The 20,976-nt window shown below is 39.1% G+C and overlaps 2 protein-coding genes across 2 annotated transcripts in view; one reads left to right on the top strand and one right to left on the bottom strand.

Annotated features, from left to right (window-relative positions):
* Positions 1 to 788, bottom strand: part of POLE2 (DNA polymerase epsilon 2, accessory subunit) — a gene marked incomplete at its 5' end in the record, with an annotated part of 32,049 nt that extends 31,261 nt beyond the window's left edge. Inside the window, one exon of the mRNA XM_080808567.1 lies at positions 721 to 788. Coding sequence (XP_080664693.1) covers positions 721 to 788 — 68 coding nt within the window. The remainder of the gene's footprint in view (positions 1 to 720) is intronic.
* A 7,404-nt stretch (positions 789 to 8,192) lies between these two features.
* Positions 8,193 to 20,976, top strand: part of KLHDC1 (kelch domain containing 1) — a 47,888-nt gene continuing 35,104 nt past the window's right edge. Inside the window, exon 1 of the mRNA XM_080808568.1 lies at positions 8,193 to 8,369. Coding sequence (XP_080664694.1) covers positions 8,274 to 8,369 — 96 coding nt within the window. The 5' untranslated portion in view covers positions 8,193 to 8,273. The remainder of the gene's footprint in view (positions 8,370 to 20,976) is intronic.

Consider the following 20,976-nt stretch of genomic DNA (forward strand, 5'->3'; position numbering starts at 1 on the left):
ATTTAAATGTGTACTGTATCTAAAAAACTGTAAAAATACTGTATCTAAAAAACAAAACAGACTTAGAAAAATCTTAGAAAAGTGCATTCTGTAAGTACAGGAAAACATGATTATGGCCAGGAAACCTATCAAATAAGTTCTAAAGGGAATGTTTAAGGGGGAAGAGGCGGATCTAAGAATGTGCTTCAAATTTACCCACTTTTTAACTCACTCTCTAGGAATTCTCACTCAGGAATAATACCTGACCCAAATTTGAGAAAGGGAAGGGCTCACAATTTTCACAAAATAGGGTAACAACTACTGACACGCATACGGGCTTTCCCAGGTCGCTCAACTGAGGATTCACAACAACGTGAAGTCGCTCTGTTATTATTCCCATTTGGCTAAGGCATAGACTTGGGGGAGGGGGAGCTGAGAAGCGCCCAAGTCACAGTGCCAATAAACCGCTGCCGCGACACAGACCGCCGCTTCTCCGGCTCCAAGGGCCACATGCTGGAGGAGAGCCACATCCCACCTGGGAGAAACGTTTTCGACTCGGGGAAACCTAAGAAGGAATCGCAGCCTTTAGACCCTGCCAGATCAATTTCACTTCTTCAAGTTTTTCAAGGGTCTCTGAGATTGAAGGCCAAGCCGCCTACCGGCGCGCGGCGCGTACGGCTGCCCGGCGCGGTCGCCTGGCCCTGGCTCTCCCGTCCTGTAAACTGCCCCGGGAAGACTCACCCCCGGAGCAGCAAGCCGCGCAGCTTGAAGGCAGAGACCGCCCGGCTTCGAAGCCGCTCCGGCGCCATGTTCGCGTTTTGGCGCCACGGTAGCGGACCCGCCCCTTCCCGGGTTTGCTCCGCCCCCTTCCCCGCCCCGTCCCCGCTCCCGCCCCGGCTGTCCGGCCCCTGACCCCGCCCAGGCTGGAAACCCTCAAGTTCCGCCGGAGTCCCGGCTCCGCCGCTGAGAGCTCCCAGTCGCCGGTGCCTGGCCGGCTGTAGCCCGCGGTCTTGTGGGCTAAGGAGGGAAACGACACCGCACTCTTTTTTTGCCCGGAGGCTGAAGGGCGAAAGCGTCCTATCCTGGTGTCTGGTAGGGAATACGTTTCCCTATGCCAAGCGTGTCCCTGACCTACCGTCACATCGCTGCCCTCCTTGCTGTCATTTTCCGGGACTCCCGTCCGGCTCAGACCCGGGGACCCCTACGTGCTCCTGTTCTCTACTTCACACAGGCTCTGGAAATATTCTGTGTTTCCACGGGGTTTTCCCCGATATTCACTTGAAGCTGCTGCAAATCACCACCATCCCCACCCATCCTGCTTTGTATTTAAGTTGAGGGCTTCCTTTGCTCCATGTAAAATCATAAGCGCTAGAATATATGCACTATAGTACTGCTCATAAAACTGAAGGGACGGTGGGCTATTTTTTCAACACCCTCATTTGACAGGTGGGAAAACAGACGCAAAGACGGTAGACGTTTTCCTCAAGAAGAAACATTCGGTAAGTGATGTGGCCTGATTCCAGCGAGTGCACTGTTAATCGGCTGCACTTTAAAAACGCTTGCTCCAATGAGTTGAACAAAACCATCGAGTGCTTATAAGTGAACACGCAGCCTTATAAAACATGAGGACAATTTCTAAGTACTGATATACAGTGACTTCCAGCCTACAAGATTAACTTTTTTTTTTTAAGTGTAATAGGGACGCCTGGGTGACTCACTGGGTTAAGCCTCTGCCTTTGGCTCAGGTCAGGATCTCAGGGTCCTGGGATCAAGCCCCACATCGGGCTCTCTGCTCCGCAAGGGGCCTGCTCCCCCCTCTCTCTCTGCCTGCCTCTCTGCCTACTTGTGATCTCTCTCTCTCTCTCTGTGTCAAATAAACAAATAAATAAATAAATCTTTTTTAAAAAAGTATGATAAAGGTGAGGAAATAAGAATACATACATGTATATGTATTCACTTGATTTTCTGTTTTTAAAAACCTGGATGTTACACTAGACACTGAAAAAATAGCTAACTGTATTCACTTTTTTTTTTTTTTGTATTCACTTTTTTTAAAAAAGTAGGCTTCATGCCCAGCCTTGAGCCCAGTGCAGGGCTTGAACTCACCACCCTGTGATCAAAAGTCAGAGACTTAACCGACAGAGACCCCCAGAAGCCCCAAAATGGCTAATTGTAAAGGACAGTAGAGGATAAGGATGAGAGTGAGGCTTTCTTTCTAGTAAGACTTTCAACCATAGACTCATTTATGTTTTACATACACAAAAAATAGAAAAGAAAAAAGTAAACTTAAAATTGAAAGCACATCCAAATCAATACACCTAACTGTGCATTAAATTGAAGCTATAACATCACAGAGAAAACCGATTATTGAACACAGTTCTCTGTTTATTTTCGGTGAAATATATTCTTTTTTTTTTTTAAGATTTTATTTATTTATTTACTTATTTGACAGACAGAGATCACAAGTAGGCTGAGAGGCAGGCAGAGAGAGAGAGGAGGAGGAAGCAGTCTCCTTGCTGAGCAGAGAGGCTGACGTGGGGCTTGATCCCAGGATTCTGGGATCCTGACCTGAGCCGAAGGCAGAGGCTTTAACCCACTGAGCCACCCAGGCGCCCCAGTGAAATATATTCTGAGGACAAAAACATTGCAAAGAAAATTTGGACGTTTATGTAAGAAAGGTAAAGAAGTAAAAACAGAGAAACATACAGTCTGATTCTCATTATTTGAGGTAGTTATGTTCTATAAAGTCACCACCGACACCGTATTAGCAAATACTTAATCATTGCTACTACAGGAAATACAGGAAAATACAGGGTTAGGTTCTTGTGAGCCTTTGATTCTTGGGTTAGGCAGCTTTATGCAAAGGTCTCCTGCCAACAGCCAGCACCAACTTGCCATCCAAATCTCCTTCACCTGGCTAACTCAAAAGTCCTAATACTTCATGACTCCAAAACCCATATTTCTAGCCCCTATTTCTCTCTGCTTCAAATCCAACTCAGTATGCCCCCAAATGAACTCACCATCTTCCCTCTCAAATCTGTTCCTCCTTTCATGTTCACTGCTAACTCATTACCTCTTCACCCACTAACACATATTGGAAGAATGTAGTTCCATGAGGGTTTTGTTTTGTTTTAAAGATTTATTTATTTGAGAGAAAGGGAAAGAGGGCTCACACATGCAAGCAGAAGGGGGAGCAGAGGGAGAGAGAGAGAGAATCTTAAGCAGGCTCCACACCCAGTGCAGAGCCTGACGTTGGGCTCAATCTCACAACCCTGAGATCATGACCTGAGCAGAAATCAAGAGTTGGATGCTTAACCAACTGAGCCACTCAGGTGCCCCTTTTTTTCTTAAGGCTGAATAATATTCCATATTATTCCATACATATTTGCAATGTATATTCCGTGTGCATATATATATCGCATTTTCTTTATCCATTCATCCACTGATGGACACTTACATTGTTTACATATCTCAGCTATTCCCTAATAATGCTGCAATGAGCATGGGAGTGTAGATATAGCTCTTCAAAATAGTGATTTCATTTCTTGCAGATATATACTTTGAAATCAGATTGTTGAATCATAAAGTAGTTCTATTTTTAATTTTCTGAAGCACCTCCACACTGTTTTCCATAATGGCTGTACCCAGTTTGCATTCCCAACAACTGTGCATGAAGGTTCCCTTTTCTCCACATCCTCACCAGTACTTATCTTTTGATGTTTTGATGATAACTGTCCTACTAGGTATGAGGTGACATCTCATTGCAGTTTTGTCTCATCTGCATTTCCCTAATGATTAGTGATATTGAGCACCTTTCATATACCTGTTAACCATTTGTATATCTTCTTTGGAAAAATGTCTATTCAGGTCATTTGCCCATTTTATAATCCAGTTGTCTGTTTTTTGTTTGTTTTTGTAATTTTATGAATTCTTTACATATTTTGCATATTAACCTTTATTGGGTATATAATTTGCAAATATTTTCTCCCGTTCTTTTGATTTTATTGATTGTTTCCTTTATTGGGCAGATTTTTTTTTTAAGATTTTATTTATTTAAGAGAGAGAGAAAGGAAGAGAGTTCAAGCAAGGGGAGCCGTGGAGGGAGAGAGAGAAACAGATGCTCTGCTGATGCATCCGGGATGCATCCGGGAGCCAGATGCAATGTGATGCGGGGTTCCCAGGACCCTGGGATCATGACCTGAGCCAAAGGCAGATGCTTAACTGACTGAGCCACCCAGGTGCCCCAGGCAGAATCTTTTTAGTTTGATGCAGTCCTATTTGCTTATTTTTGCTTTTGTTGCCTGTGCTTTTGGTGTCATCGCCAAAAAAATCACTGCCAAGAACAATGTCAGAGAGCTACCCCCCCCCTTTTTTCTAGGAGTTATACAGTTTTGGGTTGAATGTTTAAGTAAAGTCCATTTTTAGTTGATTTTTGTGTATGGTGTAAGATAAGGGTCCAGTTGCATTCTTTTGCATGTGTTATTCAGTTTTCCCAATACTGTTTATTAAGGAGAGATACTTTTCCCATTGTATATTCTTGGCTCCTTTGTCGTAAATTAATTAACTATATATGTATGGGCTTATTTCCAAGCTCTCTCTCCTTTCCATAAATTTATATATCTATTTTTATGCTAATGCCATATTGCTTTAATTGCTATAGCTTTATAATATAGTTTGAAATCAGGATGATACACTTTTTTATAGTCACCCGGTTGGCAAAATTAAAAATGTAGATGATAAAAAGGATTAAAAGCAATTGGACTTGTTATCTACTGCTGATGGGCATACAGATTGTTACAAATACTTTGGAAAGCAGCTTGGTATTATCCAGTAAAGTTGAAGATGTTCATACCTTATAAGCCGACAAGCTCAATTCTAGGTATATTTTTTAGATTGAGGATCAGCAAACTACAGTTTCATCCCCCACACCTCCCACCTACACACACTTAGAGACTTAAATACTAGCTTAGTTCCTAACAGCTCAAGGTCACATCCCCTAGAATGACCCCAGGACCTCTTAGAGGGGTCAAGGCCACCAGGAGAATTTGGTTTGTTCCCGTCCCAACTCTGGTGGTAGGCAGATAGATCCCGAGCCCTCTCTTACAGCAGTTACTTTAGAAAGTTAGCAGTTATAAATACTTTCTCTGCCTGTAAGACGTAATCTACCATCCTAAACCATTTCTCTGAAGATGGAAGAGAGATCTTCTTGAAATGCAAACATTCAGGGAGAGAACTGTGGCTTTCAATCCCAGTTCCTGAGTGGGAAGATAAAGGCCTAACTTTGGTGGGGGCCTTGCTTTAACTAGCACCACCAGTTCTGGTCATAAAGATAGAAGTTTGTTTCTTCTCTGGTTAGGCTCCAGTTAGCAAGCCCAGATGGCTTAGTCACATGGATCACCCCCACCCTCAGCACTCCCCAGTGCCTTCATATAAGCACATCCCTGCCTTTCAAAAGTCTCCAGCCTTCTGTTTCCACAAAGTTGATTTCAGGTCATATTGAACTCCCTTCCTTATGGCAGTAGTTTACTACTGAAAAAAAAATAATAATAATCTATCCTTACCTCCTTAACCAGTGTCTGACATCATCTTTGACAAAGGCCACAATGATGGTGTGGCTAATGGAGTTTGAGGAACAAGGGTATATAATGTTCTGTTTGGAATTATTTTCCTTCTATGATATAAATCCCGCCTCTATCATCTTTTTACTCTTATCTTTCATGTCAGTAAAATTTAGTAGAAATACAAATGACTCCTAAGAGTGGGTTTTGAAAGAAAGTACGGTAGGCTTCTGAGTGTCATGTCGGGAATGATGCATCAGAGAAGAGATAGAGCACATTCCATAGGGAGAAGATCCATAAGTCTGTGAGTAGAATTATTCCAGTAGCAGGAGGAGTTTAAAGGCAGAAGTGACTATGAGATTATAATCCTAAGAATTCACAGAAATCTTGGAGAGGGCTTTGGAACTCCACTGCAGGTGGAAAGGGGGTTCCTGGGACAAAGACCCACCCATGAGCATGTGGGTTACATATATTAGTAACTACTGTGCTACCATCATTTACTGAGTACCTACTGTACACCAGACCTGTGCTGGATGTTACCCATCTTTCTGTCTTCAGTCTTGACTCTCCCATTTGCCCCACAATCCAAAGTAAATGTTCTTTTTTTAAATTTAATTCAATTTTTTAAAAACATTTTTTTATTTGACAGAGTTAGGAGCATGGGGAGTGGGAGAGGGAGAAGCAGGCTCCCCACTGAGCAGGGAGCCTGATGTGGGGTTCAATCCCACTACCCTGGGATCATGACCTGAGCTGAAGGCAGCCACTGAACAACTGAGACACATAGGCAGTCGTCGTCGTCATCTTCTTCTTCTTCTTCTTTTTTTAAAGATTTATTTATTTATTTATTTATTTGAGAGAGAGACAGAGAGACAGAGAGACAGAGACAGAGAGTGCATAAGCAGGGGAAGAGGCAGAGGGAGAGGGAGAAGTAGACTCCTTGCTAAGCTGAGAGCCAGGTGCAGGACTCCATCCCCGTACCTAGGGACCACAACTTGAGCCTAAGTAGACACTTAACCATGTGAGCCACCCAGGCACCCCAACAAAGTAAATGTTCTAATAATTAAGTTACATTATTTACTCCTCACTTAAGACCATTTTGGGTTACAGTTAAAGTTTGGCATAAGTTTCCTTGGCATAATGAACAAAACTGCGTGATTTCCTGTCTCAACTTCATCCCTGGCTCCTCTCTATAATCATTCCAGTCATCCTAAACTCTTCATACAACTTTTAAGAAAACTCAAGTGTCTCTTTTTGTGCACCCCCTTCCTCAGTAGATCACATCTTTCCTTCCCATTTTTCTGCTGTATTTTGTCCACATTTCAACTATACAACTCCTCATCCTACACCACATCTCTTTCTTTATGTATCTTTACCTCTGACTGGACTTAGAAGCCCCTGTGTTAGAGCTATGTTTTATTCATCTTAAAATTCACTTTGTCTTTTTGCTCATTTAGTCAACAAATATTTACTTAGTATCTACTTGGTACTAGGTTGTGGGGAGTCAATAATATTTGAGTCCTTCAGTGTTTCCAGTCTAATAGAGCCTGAGAACCCACGGTCTACATGAACCAGGTACTTAATATATACTGACTAATGAATAAATTAACTTGTTCTGAGTCTTCAGCAGCCACAAGCTCTTCAAAGAATGATTCTGGACAAGCGCATTTACAGACACTGGTAGAATTATCATCTTCCTTCCTGGCCATAGCATCATTTAATGACAAGGGTTCGCCACCTTTGTCTGTAGGGGGCCAAACAGTCAATATTTCCAGCAGTGTGGGCTATATGGTCTTTGTTGCAACTGCTCAACTCAGACCACTCAACCCTATGGTTGTGGGGTTAAAGCAGCCATAGTCAACGTTTAACCGAATTAGGGTGGCTGTGTGCCAATAAAACATCATGGACAGATGATGAAATTTGATCTTCTCAATCTCCGAGTCACAAAACAGCATTCTTCTTTTGATTTTTTTCAACCATCTAAAAATGTAAAATCGTCTTGGTTTGTGGGCAGTACAAAAGCAGGCGGCAGAGTGACTTTTGCCCCCAGGCTGTAGTTTGCTGGAAGACGTTTTAGAAAATCCCTAATGAAAAACAAAGATATATATATATTTTTTTAATATTGTAATATATTATGTCACATACATTATGTATTATACATTACACTATTGTAATTATTATATACTGTATAATATAGCATTTATATAATTAGTATATTATATACATACACATACATGTATACATATATATTAAATATTTCTTTATTTCTAATAAATACATACAAACACACACACACCCCCTCCATTCTTGTGGATAACCGTCTTTGCTGGAGGTTGAATGGAAAAGGAAACCCACACAAAGCATTAGTTAATAAATATATTATGTCACAGCAGCAGCAACACTATGAACCAGAAGTCTATTTATCAAGGGAATAAGATACACAGGTTGTACTGCCAAAACAACGCGGTCCCAAGCGGAAAGAAATCAGCAGGTGGCAGGGCTCCGAAGCCAAGGCACCCCCCTCACTGCTCAGACAGAGCATCCCTAACCGGCAACGCCACCCTGGGCCGGGCTTCCCGGGCGGGCTGCGGGACGGCGCAGACGCACTCGTTCCGCCTTCCCACCAATCTCGACCCTCGACGCGTTCCGTTCGTGCGTGGAGGAGCCCGGCGGGAGGAGAGGCCGCTCCGTGGGCAGGGGCTGCGGCGCGCCCAGCGGCTGGACCCGGCGACGGCGCGGATGGCGGACTCGCAGCCGTTCTGCGTGGCGGAGGAGCGCAGCGGCCACTGCGCCGTGGTGGACGGAAACTTCCTCTACGTGTGGGGGGGCTACGTGGTAAGGGGAAGAGGCGGGACGGGGCGGACTCGCGCCGGGAGCCCGTCCGGCCTCTGGGCCCGAGCGGACGCCGAGCGCCCGCCCACACCCGGCCCCGAGGCGGGGGCCGGTCCGCGGCGAGGGCCCGGCGCGCCTGGCGCCCCCAGCGCCCCGCCCGTCCCTCCGCCGTCGGCCGCTCTCCCCGCCGCGCCAGGGCTTGACGCCGCCCCGCCGTTGCTTCCACTTTGAAAGCCTTCAAACCCGCGTTCCGAGGCTCTTCCCACTTTCCGGCCCCCCTCCCCCCGACTCCCCGCAGCTGTCCAGTAACCCCCGGTCTGGCCAACGCTAAGTCCGTCTCTGCGCGATTAATTATCTCTAAATGCTTGCGCAGACTTACATGTACGACGAGGACGCCGTGCTGTATTATTTTGTAAATATTTCCCTATTGCTACAGCGCGATTCGGAATATTGAAATCGCTGAAGCATTTGAATATTTCTAAGCGATTTTTAGTGGCATTCCTTTATCACTGGGTAATTAGGAAGTTTTTTCGAGCCTCAAAATAGAGGCATATTAGCAACAATATACTAAAAATTGCTTAAATGCTTATTACAGGAGAGGTTTGAATGTGTGTATTTGTTTTGTTTTATAATCATAGGATTATAGAACCAAGGATTCTAAAGCCAGAAAACAGTTCAGGAATATATGCCAACCACTTCGGTTTACAGGTTTTTTTTTAAAAAAGGCAAGCCATCTGGGCGTTCTCTTGGAAGTAGAACCTACATTTTCTGACTGTCTCGATACTATTATGTGACAGATGTAACATGACTGAATCACTCACTGAAATAAAGTACATACTATCTCTGTTAAATGATTCTCAGATCCAAGTCGGTTTTTGTTGTTGTTTTGTTTGTGTGTTTATTTTTAATTTGGTGCAGTATCAGGAGGGGAAAATTAGAACTAACCTTTGAGTGCCTACTATACCTGGCATGTGCTAGGAACTTACATATCCCTAATCTTATATGATCTTTTCCATACCCTGTAAGGTAAGTAATAGCCCCATTAAAAATAAGCATGATGAGTCAAAGAGAATGAGTCAATGAGAATGAATAATGGCCATTTGACCTCAAAGGCAGGAGATTCCAAGGTAGGTATACTGTATTTCCAAAGGCTATTTTTTCCATGATAAACTAACATAAATTAGATGACTCTGCTTTCTCAATGTCTAATATTTCCACCATTTGTTCTTCATAAAAAGAGCCTAGATATAATGATGGTTTTATGCAGAAGAAATATTTTGATTGTTTTTGAGCTCTACCACTTGAAGATGTAGGTGTCAAACTTCCTCTGTTATATTGATTCTTAATATTGTAAAAGTTAAGTGAAAAAAATTTCATTTAAAATAGTAATCCACTATCTCAGATCTGGTGACAGTGTATATTTCTTTTGGTTCTACAAATGAAATGTCTGAATATTTTTATCTCCTTTTAATCTTGAAAATCGTGTAATTGGTAAGATTCCAGGTGTTCAGGTTGTAGTCAGTGAATAGACTATTTATTGATCCAATGAGTAGAGTGCTGTTAGAACTGGTCTGAAAAGTGCCTTACAGCTTTAACTAGAGTCTGCTACAGGCATACCTTGGATGTTGGGGGTTTGATTCCAGACCACCACGATAAAGGAGGTCAAATGATTTTTTGGTTTCCTAGTGATATAAAAGTTACGTTTACATTATACTGTAGTCTATTAAATGTGCAATGGCAAGATGTCTAAAAAATTTGCATACCCTAATTTAAAAATACCTTATTGCTAAAAGATGCTAACCATCGTCAAGCTTTGAGCAGGTCTTAATCTTTCTGCCGGTGGAGGGTCTTGCCTTGATGTTAATGGTTGCTGACTGATCAGGGTGGTGGTTGCTGAAGGTTGAGTGGCTGTGGCAATTTCTTAGAGTAAGACGGTGCTGAAGTTTGCATTATCAATTGACTCTTGCTTTCATTAATGATTTCTTTGTAGCATGTGATGCTCTTTGATAGCATTTTACCAACAGTAGAACTTCTTTCAAAACTTGAGTCAGTACTCAAACCGTCCTGCTGCCTGATTAAGAATAGAAAATGTAATATTCTAAATCCTTTGTTGTCATTTCCACCATCTTTACAGTCTCTTCACCAGGAGTAGAGTCCATCTCAAGAAGCTACTTTCTTTGTTCATGCATAAGAAGCAACTCCTCATCAGCTCAAATTTTATCCTGAGATAACAGCAACTCAGTCACCTCTTTAGGCTTCACTTCTAATTCTAGTTCTCTTGCTATTTCTATCATGTCTGCAGTTCCTTCCTCCACTGAAGTCTTGAAACTTCAGTTTAAAAAAAAAAAACACAATATCCGTGAAGCGCAGTAAAGCTAGTGCAATAAAACAAGGTATGCCTGTCCTTTTTAAATTCCAGGGATTATCAGCAGCTAAAATATGTCTAAGGCATGAGTGGAAGGAAAAAATGGGAGGCAAGAAAGAAGATATCGAATATCATGAGAAAAAGTAGAATCCTTCTGTTTTTTTCAGGTCCTTCTGAACAGAAAATAGCTAAAAGGCCATGGAATCTGGAGGTAATCCAGTAGTCAGTAATGAAGAATAATGATCAAATAATTCCAGATTGTATGTTATAATTGCAGTTTTCTTTCTTACTAACAAAAAACAGTGTGTGTTAAAATTCATAAATATATATCCTGAAGCTTGAATGGCCTACAGATAACTGTCTAGATTACTCATTACTCTGTTGTCAGACATATTCTGTAGGATAGTGTATCAGAAAACAGTTCTACTTCTCTCTAGAGGTAAGAGTGGAAGTGCTGGAAAAAGTAAGTGGCATGTTTGAATTGGTGCCAGAATATTTTTTTGCACCTACTTCTTCCATATCCTTTCAGTATCATGCAAACTTTAGTACTTCTGCAAGGAACGTTGAGAAATTTCTGAGTAGTTTTCCCAAATTTTGGAGGAAAAGCAGAGGGGTTTAGCATGTTTGTAGGTGGTATGCTTTCCTCTTAGGGTTTTATTTCCATAACACAATTGCTCTTAATAATTTTTGCCCTGAAATTTTCCTTATAGAAAATATCTGCATAAATATGCTTAACTACATATTTCTGTTTTGGATGTGGACTGAAAGGGAAGATCAATTTAGAACGTGTCTGAAAAGAATCAAGATGAGAGGCTTACAGTACCAGATATTAAAACATATCACAATACTGTAATAGTTACAGCAGTGCTTCTGATGCAAGATGAGTTAACATGATGGAATGGAAAAGAAGTTACATAAACAGCCTAGCATACCAAACTATTTTATACTTAAAAGGTAGCGTTTTAATTCTGGAAAAACAATTATTCAATAAATAGAGAAAATGATAGATTAAAGCCTTAGGATTGAAGAGTTGTTTTTTTGTTTTTGTTTGTTTTTTGTTTTTGTTTTTTAAGATTTTATTTAGAGAGAAACAGAGAGCATGAGGGGAGAAGGTCAGAGGGAGAAGCAGACTCCCCGTGGAGCTGGGAGCCCAATCCAGGACTCGATCCTTGGACTCCGGGATCACGATCTGAGCCGAAGGCAGTTGCTTAACCAACTGAGCCACCCAGGCATCCCATGGATTGAAGAGTTAATGTAGGAAATTTAAGCTATGTCATATCAGAAGAAAATATGTGACTCTTAAAATCTTAAGTTGAGAAAAGAAAAATGAATTGGGTAAAAGTATGAAGGAAAAAGATTGGTAGATAAAACTTTTTAAAAAGCAAAAAAAGAGTGCTTTTAAACAGCATAAAGTAAAAAGGCTAATGACAAACTGGGGAAAATATTTGCAACATATATGATGGGCAAAAATAGAGATTTATAAATATCTGTACCAATAAAAGTATCTCCATTGAAAAATGACCAATGGATATGTACAAGCAACTTACACAAGAAGAAATACAATATGAATCAAAGGAGCCCAACTGAAAATTAGATTTTTCTCCTTCAATTTGCAAATATCAAGAAGAATTTTTTGAGAAGACATGAGGAAATTAATCTGGTAATGGGAGCACAGATTTGTATGACCTTTTTTAAGGAGAAGTTTAGTGATGGGTATCAAAAGCCTTAAGTATGTGTTCTCTTTAACCTAATCGTTCTGCTTTACATATTCTTAGACCGTGACATAGGCTGTTCATGTCATGTGGAAGACACGTATTCTTTTCAGATGCCCAAAATTTGAACCTCCTTTCTCTATTGTAGTATCACCCATCAAATGAGTCTTGTAGGGATATTTGTTGTAGTTGTCTGACTACCTCCTACCTACTTCCCTAGAATGTAAATTCTATAAAGATAGAGGTTTTGTTCCCTGTTGTAGTCCCAGCCTCTAGTCTACGTGGCACCTATAAAAAGAGGCTGGGTGCCACATCCTCATTTTTCTAGCCTCCTTTGCAGCTAGGTTGTGGGCAAGTGGCTTGGACTCGGTTAGGTGAATCTGCTAGATTTGGACTTGGAGTAAAGGTGTAAAAACGAGGACCTGAAGAGGATTCATTTTTATTTATTTATTTATTTTTTCTGAAGAGGATTCTTTTTTTTTTTTTTAATATTTTATTTATTTGATAGAGACCACAAGTAGGCAGAAAGGCAGGCAGAGAGAGAAGGGGGAAGCAGGCTCCCTGTGGAGCAGAGAGCCCGATGTGGGGCTCGATGTGGGGCTCGATCCCAGGGCCCTGGGATCATGACCTGAGCCAAAGGCAGAGGCTTTAACCCACTGAGCCACCCAGGCACCCCCTGAAGAGGATTCTTAACCAGCAGTAGAATCTATAGGAAGATCGAGGTCCCTGACATAAAAGAGCTACAAACTGCGGCATGTTGCTTCCCCGTGACGGGTTAGCTCACCTGTCCTGTTCTCTGGCTCAATTTCAGACCTTGCTCTTCCTCATGGAGATCAGAGGCTGGTTCTCCAGCTTCCCTTGAGGATTTTGTGAGAGACTTCATATTCACTTCTGAAAATTTTAGATTCTTAATTTTAAAATTTGAAACGTATGTACAAAAAAGATATGTAAAATAAGTATCATTTAAGTTAAACGTGTTTAACTTCCAGATTAAGAAATCGACTAGAACCAGTACCTTAGAAGTTTTGTTTGTCTTTCATTTACTACAATGCTCCTCCCACCCCACAGAGTACCAGTATCTTGATTTCTAGTTAATCACTCTTTATATTTTTGCCACACACATGTCTATCTCTAAACAGTATATTATTTGGTTTTGGAATCCTAGCATACATTTTCTTTTGTGACTGAATTCTTTTAGTAAATGTATGTGTTTTAGATTCATACATTGCTTGTATTTGGCTAGTGTGCCCTTGCATGGCTGTACCAGTTTTGACTTGATGTCCATTCTGATTCGTCAGTTTCCATGCTGCCTGGTTGTTAAATATCTTGAAAATCACCCCTGAATTCACTCACCTGATGTCTTTCCTGTACAATATTCTTTTGTGTGAATTTACTGCAATTTATCTATTCCACTATTGTTGAATATTTGAATGTTTCTTTCTTTCTTTTTTTTTTTTTTTGGTATTGTTAACGAGTGCTAGACTGAACATTTTTATAACATGTCTGCTATTTATACGTGCACGAGAGCATGCGTACCCTCTAGGGCACATACCAAGGAATGGACTGCTGGGTCACTGGGCATCCACATCTTCCAAATTTACTTGGAGATGTCACTGTTTCCCAAATATTTGTATCAATTTGCACTCCCATCAGCCTCCTCCTTGCTCCATATCCTTGACAACATTTGGTACCATCTGGCCTGAAATATTTTGCCAATCCAGTGAGTGTGACGTATTTCATTGTGGTTTTATTTGCTTTCCTATGATTACTATTACAGTTAAGTGTCTTTTCCTATGAACTATTATAAACTATTTGTATTTTCTCTTCTGTAAAAATGGCGGTTCATATCTTTTCCTCATTTGTCTATTTGGGTTATTTGGTTTTTTTTTAACTGATTGTAGGAATTCTTTAAGTATATAATTGTATGAATTGAATATGTCTTCTCAGTTTGTAGCTTGTCTTTGGGCTTTCTTGATGATTGTCTTTTATTCAACACAAGTTCATCATTTTAATGTAATTTCAGTCTTTTCCTTAATGCTTTGTGCATTCTGCATCTTTAATCTTTGACAATATGGAGATCATAAAATTTTCTGTATTGTCTTCTAAACAATTTTCAGTTTTGCCATCCTTGTTTCAACCCTTTTTTATTTTTTTATTTTTTTAAGATTTTATTTATTTATTTGTCAGAGAGAGATTGAGAGCAAGTGCATAAGCAGGCTGAGCAAGGAGCCCGATGGGAGAAATCCCAGAGCCCTGGGATCATGACCTGAGCTGAAGGCAGCAGCCTAACTGACTGAGCCACCCAGGTGTCCCACAACCCTTTTTTAATCTGAATTTTTTGTTTGCTTAATTGGTTTAAGATAGGGATCCAGTTTCATTATTTTTTTCTATATGGATAACCAATTGTCCTTGTGTCATATATTAAATAGTCGTCCCCCCTTTCCGTGCTAATGTGCAAACTCAATCTATCACACATCAGCTTTTCATGTATGTGTGATCTGTTTTTAGGTTCTTTATTATATTCAATTATTTCTTTATTCTTTTGACAGAACCACATTATGTAAATTACAATAGCTTTATTAAAAGTTTAAATGTTAAATTAGAAGTTTAAATACCCACTCTGTCTTGTTCTTCAGGAATATTTTGGCTTTTTAGAGACTTTTGTGCTTTTGTAGTTTTCTTTACTATTTATTTTTGCAGTAAAATGTGTAAAACTTATAATTTGCCGTTTTAGCCCATAGTTTAGTGTGCAATTCAGTGGCATTAATTACATTCATAACATTATACAATGTTACCTCTGTCTAGTTCCAAAATTCTTTATTTCTCCAAACAAAACTCTGTATCCATTCTGCAATAACTCATACTCCTTTCCTCAGTCCCTGGTAACTTCTAATCTTTTTGTCTTTATGAATTTGCCTTTTTCTAGATATTATAAAGAATTGAAATAATACAGTATTTTCTGAGTCTGGTTTATTTTACTTACCACAATGTTTTCAAGGTTCATCTGTGCTATAGTATGTATAAGAACCTCATTCCTTTTTACAGCTGAATAAGATACATTGTATGTCTGTACCGCATTCTGCTTTTCCACTCATCTGTTGATGGGATACTTGGATTGTTGCCATTTGTTGTGTACTGTGAATAATGCTGCTATGAAATTGGCATACAAATAGCTGAGCCCCTATTTTCAATTCCTTTGAGTACCTAGGAGTTGAAATGCTGGGTCATACGGTTATTCTGCATTTAACTCTTAGAGGAACTGTGTAATTGTTTTCACAGTGCTTCCTCATTTGTATAAACTTTGGAGTGAGATTGTCAAATAAAGTACCCTATTGAAATTTTATGTTACTGTATTTAATCATTAGATCATAGAAGGGTGACAGACATGTTGTGGAATTGAGTCTTCTCCTCCAATTATATAGTATATCTCTCTACTCAGGATTTCTTTTAATGTCTTTTGGTAAAGTTTTACAGTGTTTTCATAGGGATCTTGTATATCTTTTGTGTATTTATTTCTTTGTATTTTTTTATTTCTATTGTTAATTTTTTTATAACTAAATTTTCTGGTTGTTGCTGGTGTTTTGAAATACAATTGACCTTGAATACTTTTGATTCTGGCAAGCTTTCTTAATTTACATTAATTCTCAAAATTCATCTGTTAATTTTTTTTATTTTCTATGTAGATAGTCATATAATCAGCAAGTGATGACAGTTTTGTTTCTTCCATTCAAATTTTATTCCTTTAATGTTCTTTACTGCACTGGTGGACCCAAAGTACAATGTTAAATAGAAGCTGGTTTTTTTTTTTCTTGTTCCTAATCTCAGAAGGGTAGTTTTCAACTATTAACCATTGAGTTTGATGTTTGTGTTAGTGTTTTGTTTATTTGTTTGTAGATAACCGTTTTCAAATTGAGGAAGTTTTCTTCCATCTGATTTCCGATGAATGGCTGTTGAATTTTGGAGAGTGATTTTTCTGCATCATACTGAGATAATCGTATTTTTTCTCCTTTAGTCTTTTTAACAGGATAATTTATAGTAATAGTATTATAATGCGAAACGAATATTGCATTTTCTAGGTTAAATGTAAGTTAATATAATTTTTTTCAAATACATTACTGGGTCCAGTTTGCTAATTATTGAGGGAGGATTTTTTTTTTATTTTCTTTTTTTTTAAATTAACATATAATGTATTATTAGCCCCAGGGGTACAGGTCTGTGAATCATCAGGCTTACACACTTAACAGCACTCACCATGGCGCATACCCTCTCCAATGTCCATAACCCAACCACCCTCTCCCAACCCCCCTCTCCCCAGCAAGCTTGTTTTGTGAGATTAAGAGTCTCCTATGGTTTGTCTCATTGAGGGAGGATTTTTACATCCCTTTGTAAGTGGATTGGGTATTGTTCCTTCTTTTATTTTTGGGATGGTTTTTGTAAGAAAGAGTTAATTATTCTTTGAATGTTTGGAAGACCTCATCTGTAAAGCCATCTGGTACTTTGTAGGGGAGGTTTTAAATCTCAGATTCAATCTATTTAAGGCTATGGATTGTTCAGATTTTCCGTTTTTTTTTCTTGAGTCAAATTTGGTAAGGTTCCCTTACCCCCCCCCCCCACCAGCCCCAGGAATCTATCTATTTCATTTAGTTTTAAATTTTCTTGGCATAAATCTAAGTTGTTCATAATACCCTCTATTTAATCTCTCTAGTAGTTATAGGTATATCCCTTTTTCTGTTCCTAAAATAATTTAATGGCAACTTCCTTTCTTTCCTTTTTTGAATAATTTTGCCAGAGGCTTATCAGCCTTCTGAAACATCAACTTTGGTTTATTTGATCTTCTCTTTTGTGTTTCTTTATTTCATTAATGTCTGCCTTTCATGTCCTACTTTCTATCGGTTTATTATGTTGTTAGTTCTTGAACTTCTGATGTTGGATGCTTAACTCATTCTTTTTGAGATTTTTAAATTCTTTTAAATTCTTAAAATTCTTTAGCTGTCTTCCTCATTTTGATGAGCAGTATTTTGTTATTTTATAATCCCAATATTTTATACTTTCCACTATTATTTCTTATTTGACCCATATGTTTGGGAAAATATTTTAAATTTCTATGTTATTTTTATGGTTAGGTATCTGTTATTAATTTCTAACTTAATTGTGTTATTCTCAGAATGTGGTTTATCTTTGTTGCCAGTCCTTTGGAATATGTTGAGGCTTGCTTTCAGGACTAGCATGTGATCAGTTTTCATAAATGTACCTTCTTTTTTTAAAAAATGATTTTATTTATTTAATATTAGAGCATGCACACAAGCATGGGGGGAGGACAGGCAAAGGGAGAGGGAGAAGCAGGCTCCCTGATGTGGGGCTCTGTCCCAGGACCCTGGGATTATGACCTGAGTGCAAGGCAGTTGCTTAAGCAACTAAGCTACCCAGATGCCCCTATACCTTTGTTTTTATAAAGAATATATATTCTAGTGATCAGGTGAAGTGTTTTATATATGCCTATTTTATCAGTCTTGCTGATTGTGTGGTTCAAATCTCTTATATCCTTCTTGATTATTTTATTTCCTATTCTATCAGTGACTATCAATAGGCATTAAAAACTCCTACTCTGACTAGATTTGTTAGTTTCTCCCTGTGGTCCTGTCAGTTTTTACTTTAATGTATTTTAAGCTATCTTTTAATGTATATATGACTTTAGAATTATTTTACCTGGGTAATTGAATGTTTTATTATTTTGTAATGATCCCCTCTCTCTGTAGTAATATTACTTGCCTTAAAATCTGTTTTCTCAATACATCTACACCAGTGTTCTTTTGGTTAATGTTTGCATGGTATACCTTTTTCTATCTTCTGTTGGTAACTTTGTGTATCTTTGTATTTTAGATGTGTGTGTTATAACCTGAAAATAACTGGATTTTGTTTCTGTCCAATCTGATACTCTGTATATTTTATCTGAAGAGTTTATTTAGCCAATTTATACTTAATGTGATTCTGATACTATCTTGACCAGATGTGGGGTTTTTTTTGTTTCGTTTTTTGTTTTGACAGAAAGAAGGGGAGCAGGGGTGGGGTGGGGGAGGGGCAGGGGGGAGAGAGAGAGAATCTTAAGCAGGTGCCATGCCCAGTGTGGAGCCTGATGTGAGGCTCCATTTCACCACCTGAGATCCTGACCTGAGCTGAAATCAAGAGTTGGTTGCTTAATTGACTGAGCCACCCAGGCTTCCCCAGATATGTTTTATATTTGCCTCTCTCTGTTTCTCTTCCTCCTCCTTCTCAACTTTCTCATTTCAAGGATTGTTTAAGGAGTTTTTTGTTCTCTTTACACTTTTTTTGTCTTTGTGTAGAAATTATGATTTATTTCTAACCGTGTAGTAGCTACTCTATTTCAACATGAATACTTGGCAAAGTTCAAAGGTAATGGTTTTCTTTCTTCCCAGAGAGTTCAAGTACTTTAGAAAATTTAAAGTCCAGTCACCCCTTTCCCTAGGTAGTCTTATCCTGTTTCCCGCCCCTTAAATTAAACGTAAAAAAAAAAAAGTTTAGCCCTTTTTATGGTCTAAATTTACCCCTTTACCTATATCTTGTCATACTATTTCTTATCACATCTCAGATCTTTAATTGCAGATCATTTTTCTTTTGTCTGAAATAACACAGCTATTAGAGTTTCTTTAAATGAGGGTTATTGGCCAACTGTCTCAACTTTGGTTTGCCTGAAAATTTATTTTACCTTGGTTCTTAAAATATATATATATATATTTTTTAAATTTTATTTATTTATTTGACAGAGAAAGCACAAGCAGGGGGAGCAGAAGAGGGAGAGGAGAAGCAGGCTTCCCACTGAGCAGGGAGCCCGATGTGGGGCTCCATCCCAGGACCCTGGGATCATGACCTGAGCCGATGGCAAACACTTAACTGACTCAGCCACCCAGGTGCCCCTAAAATATATTCTTTTACTGGGTATAGAATTATAGGGTGACAGTTATTTTCATTAAACACATTGGCTAATCCTTGGTTGTTCCTAATGGGAATTCAGTCATTAGTTGCCATTTGTTTGAAGGTGATTTGTTTTTTATCAGGCAGTTTTTAAGAATATATATTTTTCTTTGATGTTCTGTTGTTTTACTGATGTGTCTTGGTATGGATTTCTGTTTATGTATGCTTAGAACTTGTTAGGACTTCCTAGATCTCAAGGATTGATGTTCAGCAGTTTTGCAAAATTCTCACCCTTTGTCTCTTCAAATATTGCCTCTTCCTCATTCTATTACATGTTAATGAAATTCTGATTGGACTAAGTTCTTCTCTTTCTTCATGTCTCTTAACTTCTTTTTTGTATATTCCATCTCTCTGGGCCATATTTCCAGATTACTCAGTTAACTAATTTTCTTTTTTAGGGTCATCTTGACAGAACAATTTTAGTGGAATGATGGGTTCAGAAGCCAGATTTATCTGGATTGATGAGAAAATGACAGATGAAACAGTGGAGACGTTCACTATAGTTAGAATGGAAGTTTTGTTGTGAAGAGAGCCAAGAAATAGGAGAAGGAGTTAAGGGAGGGTTTATTTGTTTTAAAGGTGAGTGATATTAAGGCACATTTGGATATATCTATAGGAATGATCTAGTAGAGAATGAAAACTTGATGTAGAAAAGAGGGGATAATTTAAGAATGAAATTTCTCAGAAAACAAGGATCTAAGTCCAATTTTTTCAATTCTTTGATTCATTTCTTTTGTACCACCCCATTTAAAGATTAGTGAAAGAGGTTTTTTTTTGTTTTTGTTTTTGTTTTTTGTTTTTTTTAAATCAGGCTGAGATGAGCCTGCTGTCAATTTAACAAGTATTATTCACATATCCATTCACTCAATCAATCAATCAAACATTACATTTGCCTTTTATGTACAGTTACTGTGCTGGGCTCTGGGAACAGAATTAGAACAAGATAAACATGACCCCTGCGCTCACGAAGCTATGGGTTAGTGGTAGTGGGTAGATGTGATACAGACAAAGGACTTGGAAGGGCAAATAGAGTACAGTAGGAGAGCATTTAATAGGAACCTTAATCCTTTACCCTTATTCTAGGAGATTACAGAAGCAACATTTAAACTGATTTCCAAAGAATGAGGAGTTAACCAGGCAAATTCTGGGAGAGCATGTCAAGAAGAGAGAAGAGGACAGATAAAGGCCCTGTTGCAGCAAGGAATTTGCAGAAATTTAGCAACTGAAAGAAGACTAGAGCATAGTGAATGAAAGGCAAGATGAGATTTGGGAGGGTAGCAGAAGCTGTACAGTACAGTATCAGAAGAATTGTAGACTATCCTGGGAGCAGCTGGGAAGCATTGAAAGGACTTAATAGTGACAGAATCTATTTTTATAATATTTCCGTTGCAAAAGTGTATGCATGAGGCTACTGGAGCCTGATGCCGTTAAACCTTAGAATCATATGATTACTACGCTCCTTCTTACAATTATTTGCTTACTTATCCATCTAATATGGCTTCTACAACCAGACATGAATGCAGCTTTCCTTCGAATTAACAGA

This window comes from Martes martes (assembly GCF_963455335.1).
Source record: "Martes martes genome assembly, chromosome: 7".
In the NCBI taxonomy this organism is placed as follows: domain Eukaryota; kingdom Metazoa; phylum Chordata; class Mammalia; order Carnivora; family Mustelidae; genus Martes; species Martes martes.